This window comes from Buteo buteo, chromosome 23 (genome assembly GCF_964188355.1).
Source record: "Buteo buteo chromosome 23, bButBut1.hap1.1, whole genome shotgun sequence".
NCBI lineage: Eukaryota > Metazoa > Chordata > Aves > Accipitriformes > Accipitridae > Buteo > Buteo buteo.
Window position 1 is genome coordinate 462448 of NC_134193.1, and position 6018 is coordinate 468465.

General features: G+C 64.6%; 1 protein-coding gene across 1 annotated transcript; it reads right to left on the reverse strand.

The window, feature by feature from the left end:
• Nucleotides 1-1090: 1090 nt before the first annotated feature.
• OLFML3 (olfactomedin like 3) lies at nucleotides 1091-3716 on the reverse strand. Its single transcript, XM_075056188.1, has 3 exons — nucleotides 3543-3716; nucleotides 2775-3060; nucleotides 1091-2315 (listed from the first exon to the last, which is right to left on the reverse strand). The coding sequence occupies exons 1-3, from the start codon at nucleotides 3648-3650 to the stop codon at nucleotides 1531-1533; spliced, it is 1179 nt and encodes a 392-aa protein (XP_074912289.1). The 5' UTR covers nucleotides 3651-3716; the 3' UTR covers nucleotides 1091-1530.
• Between the last annotated feature and the right edge of the window lie 2302 nt (nucleotides 3717-6018).

The following is a 6018-nucleotide window of genomic DNA, read 5'->3' on the forward strand; positions in this document are numbered from 1 at the left end:
AGCTTGCCTTGAGGTGGGTGCGGGGGGATGCCGAATGCCTGGCTTCATGGCAACGTGGGGTGGCCTGGCCCTGCTGCGGCTCTGGGAGGGCCGGTGGCCCCGGGAGCCCCCCAGGTGCTTGGCAGCGGTCGTCCGCACAGGGCCAGCACCTCCCCAGGGCGCCCGGGCGGCTCTGTGTCCTCTCACCCTGGAGCGGGGCCCTCAGCCAGCACCAGCAAAATGCAATTCTCACCTGGCCAGACCAGTTCACAGCTTCACAGGTTCAGTGTTTGTCCCCAGAATTGATCTCTGATGGAAAAAGGGATGCTTAATGACACATAAACACCTCGTAATTCGTCCTCTGTGCTCTCTGGAGACTGTGACAGGAACAAATCACAGCAAACCTGGGTTTCTGGGGGGTCCACAGCATCTCTGGCCAGAAATGGCCAAATCCTGCACCCTGCAGGAGTGCGGTGCAAGTGGCAGCATGTGGGACAGTCACCGCTGGGTGATGCGGTGGGGACTGGAAGGACGTGGCATGGTGGCCACGCAGGGCTGTGCCCGTGCCCAGCAGGTACCTGCTGTGGCCCCGGCCCCTGCCTCGGGGATGGGGGTCTTGAGCCCTGGCAGTGCCAGAGCTGCCATCCCGAGGGGCTCCCAGCACCTGCCCTGTCCTGCCCCATCTCCCCTGGGGCACTGCCGCTGTGGGGCCGTGCGGAGACTCAGCACTGGTGAAACAGGGACGGGAAGGGGCTCGGGGGACCCAGGGCCTTACGTAAAGGGTTTGTGGCAATCCTGTGGCTTCAGAGGGAAGATGACTGTGCTTCATCAGAAATGAACTGGGAAAATCAGCAACATCTGGTGCCTGCTGGCTAGGACGCCTCCCTGGCATGTGAGGAAAATCTCCAGTTGTCCTCTCAGATTAAGGGATTTTACTGTTTGCTCACAGTTTTGTACATGCAAAACAGGCTGGCCCCGGCCAGGCTCAGAGGTCCCCTTGCTGCAGCAGGAGCCTGCCCGAAGCCCCAGCTTAAATCCCTGCCCAAAGCCCCAACATAAATCCCTGCCCAAGGCCCCTACCCAAAGCCCCAGCCTAATCCCCCAACCCAGCCCCCCTATCCAGACCCCCAACCCAAGGAACTATCTGCGCTCACTGCTCTGGCCAGCCCTGCATGGACACCCCACCCTTGGGAAGTGGCTTTTGGGATGACTCTGGGGCAATGTGGAGCTCGTGGCTCTGGCAGCCTGGCCCCAGCGCCCCGCGCTCCCCCCAAGTAGGTGGCTGCAGCTCGCTGCATAGTATTTATTCATTCTATCACAGAGAAGAAAATCTCATTAAATTAGTCCAGGTTTCTGCAGGGACGCCTGGTGCCGGTGGGTGGAAGGTGGCCAGGGGTGGGGGTCCAGCATTTCATCATTCACAGTGACGGGAGATGGGGCAGAGATGCCATCCCGTGCCAGGGCCGGCTGTGCCCCATGGGGTGGGATGGTCAGAGCCGAGCTTGCCCAGGCAGGGTGGCCAGATGTGCGGGGATGCCCTGCTGTGGCCCCTCAGACCTCCAGCTTCTTCTTCATCTCCATGCGGTAGATGATCTGGTAGCCGTCATCCCAGGCGTAGATCTGCCTCTCCCGGGGGCTGTACTTCATGCTGGAGTGGGAGCCGTAGCGCTTGGGGAAGTAGACAAGGGAGGCGTCCTCGGGGGCCAGCGTGCCACTGACGTCGAAGACGCACTGCACGCGGGAGCGGCTGGGCAGGCGGGTGTTGTAGACCACGTGCAGAGTCCCGCACACCACGAAGGCGCCCTCGGCGTTCTCCCGCGGGCATGGCGTGTCCCACATCTGCTCGATGTCCAGTGAGGTGGGGTCCAGCTTGGCCAGGCATATGTTCTTCTCGTCCTCCTTGGTGGCGTAGATGGCCCAGAGCCCCTCTTCGTCGGCCGCCACCTCGATGTAGGTAAAGGGGGAGAGCCCGAAGACAGGGATCTGCTCTTCAGCCGGGAACACCGAGCTGTCCACCACCGTCTTGTTGGCCAGGTTGAACTTGATCACCTGGAAGGATCCCTGCTGGCGGATGTAGTAGAGGTGCCCGTCATAGACGAGGTGCCCAGTGCCCACCCAGGGGTAGGGCAGCTTGATGCGGGCGGCCTTGCGGGTGGCAGAGAACAAGGTGAACTCCCGCATGCGGGGGAAGACATACACCGTGTCGTTGGCAGTGCCGTCGAAGACGTAGATCTTCTCGGAGTTCCCTGCGGCATCCTTGGTCCACAGCCCTGAGGTGCTGCCGAAACGCTTCAGGATCTTCATGGCTCTGACACTTGCGATGGTATCGCTGCAGTCTGCAAGAGCGGGGCAGCTGTGAAAGCCTGGAAGCCGCCCGGCCCTGCAGCGGGGACTGCTCCCTCCCTGTGCCAGTCACACAGGTCCCGCTGCATCCCACCCCAGCCCTCAGGCAACTGCCTTGCAAACTCGCTGAAGAGGTTGCAGTGCATCTCGATGCCACCCCTAGTGGCATCGAGAAGTCCCCTTGTGCACCCGTGCCACAGGCAGGGGAGGCCACCCTCATGCCAGCTCTGCCCCAAGAGCTCTGGAGAAGCCCAAGGCCTGGGGCTTGGATGCGGCTCCCAGGCAGCTGTGGGGATGCAGGATTTTGTGCCAGAGACACCTGAGAGATGCCCTGCTGGGACGTAATGCCATGGCGCATGGCCGGGGGAGACTTGGACCTGGGTGGGCTGGGAAGCCCTGGGAAAACCCCGCACCCGGGTCCATCTCTCCGGGGAGCCACAGCAGCCCCTCACCTGTGAGCTTGGTGTATTTCTCATTCTTCCTCTGCTTGGCTGTGGCCACCTGCTTCTCCATCAGCGTCTCATCCACCTCCACGCAGGGTGGCGCAGGGTTCTGGGTCTCCAGGTAGTCCACCTCACGCTCCAGACGGTCCACACGTACCGCTGCGCTCTCTGCCTCCGACCGCATCGCCTCCCGCTCCTTCTCCGCTGTCTCAAGCATCCCCAGCACCTGGTTCTTGAAGTCCCGCAGCTCCGTGGAGTAGCGGCTGCTCTGGTCATGCCACTGTGAGATCCTCTCCTGGGATGGCCAAGCGGACACTGAGGTCTCTGCACGTCACAGCCCGGCCACGGTAGCCGTCCCGCCGCCTGCGCGCGGCTGTGGGAGCCCCCAGAGCCACACGGCACTGCAACGCTGGCGCGCGTGTCTCTGGGTCCCGTCCCGCCACGCTCCTGCACCCGCGGTGCTCCCAGAGCCCCGGTGCTCCCAGACCTGCGGTGCTCCCGCACCCGCGATGCTCCCAGAGCCCCGGTGCTCCCGCACCCGCGATGCCCCCGCTCCCACGATCCGCCCGTCCCACAGTGCTCCCATGCCCATCACGCTCCTGTGCCTGCGAGGCTCGTGCTGGGCTGCGGGGGCCCTGGCAGGGGCAGGGGCACCCCGCACCAGCTCTGTCTGTCCCCAGCCCGGCTCCTCCTCGCCCCAGGCCTGCTTCCACCGCCGGGGAGGAAGGCCCCGGCAGCCCCGCGGCGGGCCGAAGTGGGGCCAGCGTGGGTCCCTACCTCCAGGAGGGTGAGTCGCCGCTCCACGTACTCCATGAACTGCTGCTGCTGGGCGCGGAGGGCCACGGCGAGGAGCGGCAAGAGGAGCAGGCAGCGCCAGGGCCCCATGGCCGTCAGAGAGCGCAGCCTCCACCTCAGTGCTCAGGAATGCTCCGGCCTCTCGAAGCCCTTATTGAATCCAGATGTGAAGAGGGGAGGAGAGGCTGCTCCGCTCCCCGCAGACCAGCCCCAGGCGCCTTAACCCCTTCGCGCCCCAGCGGGTGCCCACACCGACCCTGCAGCGTGCCAGCGAGCCGTGGGGCCGGGGCAGAAGCCCGGGGACACGCTGCTGCGGGTGCACGTGGCGTGTGGGGAGCGAGCAGCGGGGAGTGCTGCAGCAGCCCCGTGCAGCAAGGGTAGGACGTGTCCTCCGGCGCAGCAGCCCCATGCAGCAAGGGTAGGACGTGTCCTCCGGCGCTGGGGACAGCATGAGTGGCAGCGTGGGGCCAAGCTGGGCCTGGTGCGAAGCCACGGGCACAGCCACGGCCCTGGCTCCTGGTGTGCCGATCCGCAGAGGTGCCCGAGGCGGACGGCCAGCCGGAGGTTGCCTCGGCCACACACCAGGTCTGGTGGAGCCAAAGCTGGGCCAGCACCGTGGCTGCCAGCCCCCCGAAGCCTGCGGTAGCCCCTGTCCTGGCTGCTGAGCCGGGAGCTCCTGCCTGCCCCTGCCTCACGCTGGGGTCCTGCAGAGTCCCCCCCTGCCCCGAGAAGAGCCATTCTGGCCCAGCAGCTTAGTCAACCGCCAGCAGTCGTTCCAGGGGCTGCCCCACCAGACATGCCCGCACTCTGTCATCTGGGGACGTTTGCTCAGCGCCTGCTCCTGAGGCTGCCCGAGCGCCACTGTGGAGCCACACAGCAGCTCCTGCACCCCTCGTGCTGGCCGAGGGACAGGGCAGGGCCCAGGTGCAGCGTGATGGACGGAGACTGCAGCTCCGTGCCCAGGACGCAGCCAGACCCGTGGTCGCACCTGCAACCTGCCCAACCTGGCAGTGCTGCCCGCACCGGCCGGGGCACCAGCCATGGCCCGTGGGTTTCCTGGGGTCTGCCTGCAGATCTGCATGGGGTTGAGGGTCTGCCTGCAGATCTGCATGGGGTTGAGGGTCTGCCGCATCCATGCACAGGACTGCGGTGCTGTGCGCGGGGTGAGTGTGCCACCTAGTGCTCCTGCATCCCGCATCCTGCCAGACTGCACAGCACAGGCCACGCAGGACCCCCAAACGAAGCTGCCGTGCTGGCAGGGGCTGGGCTCGGCCCCAGCACCTCTCTGCTGCCTTTCACACGAGGCCATTGCTTGGGTGGACGACTGGGGTGCCAGCAAAGCACAGCTCACCCGCGGGCCAGGGTGCATCTCCACCTGCCTGGGCTAGTGACACCGAGCATGCCAGCGCTTGGCCCTTCGGTGCTTTTGGGGCGGTTGACTGAGCCCACTCCAGGCGCCGAGGTCACTGGGGAGCTCAGCCCAAGCTGGCGCTGGAGCAGTTTCAGGCTGACACTGGTCTCTCACGCTTCTTGCCCCGCTCCTGCAGGGCTCGCCCCACAGACTCCGTTGGATGCGCCCCAGACGCTCCTCTGGGCAAACGCAGGGGCCCTTCGCCTGGGAGACACAGGCTGCTGGGTCCAGGGAGGACCTGGGCTGCCGTGGGAAGTGCAGAGAGTGCCCCCGCAACCCAGGGACTCGCACCGGGCAGGGGGCTTTGGCAGCCATTTCCTTCTGCAACTGCCCCTGCAAGGATAGGACATCTGAGAAGAGGCCTCTTCACTGGCAGTCTCCCCCCGCCAGCCCACCCAGAGGCTTCCAAAGTACTCCCCAAAAGAAAAACACTGAGCCTTCCTCTGCACTCCCAACCCCATCGCTGCCCAGCCTCAGTTACAGGTGTTCTGGGAAGGGAGGGACTCTGTCCTCACCTCCTACTGAAGTCTTCCTGGGCATCCAAGTGTCTAGCAAGACCAGAAGGGAGAGATTATTTTCAGCACCTCCCAGCAGCATCTAACCCAAGTAGGACTCAGACCAGAATGGGAGGCTATACAGCGGTACAGCCACCTTCAGCAGTCCTCAGAGCACCTAAGCTAGACGTGCGAAGTCAAGTGCATTTATGAACATAAACCAAGGTGATGGGAAAGCTTTTTTTTCACTTGAGATAGTCCTGATCACAGGCTTACCCCCCAGGAGCACCACCAACAGCCGCAGGGCCCGAGGGACCCCCGAGCCGTGGCACAGCAGCTGCCCAGCTGGCACAGCTCGCCGGGGGCTGGTCCTGCCTCGGCTGCTCGAGCCAGGGCCCGGCTCCGCTGCCCGGCACGGTGCGACACACGCTGCCTTCGCTCTGAGACGAGCTTGCAAAGGACCTCGCGTCGCACGCTACCCCTGAATGTACAGCTGCACCACGCCGTCAGCAGCGAAGGATTAACAGTTAGTGCTCATATTTCATCCTGGATA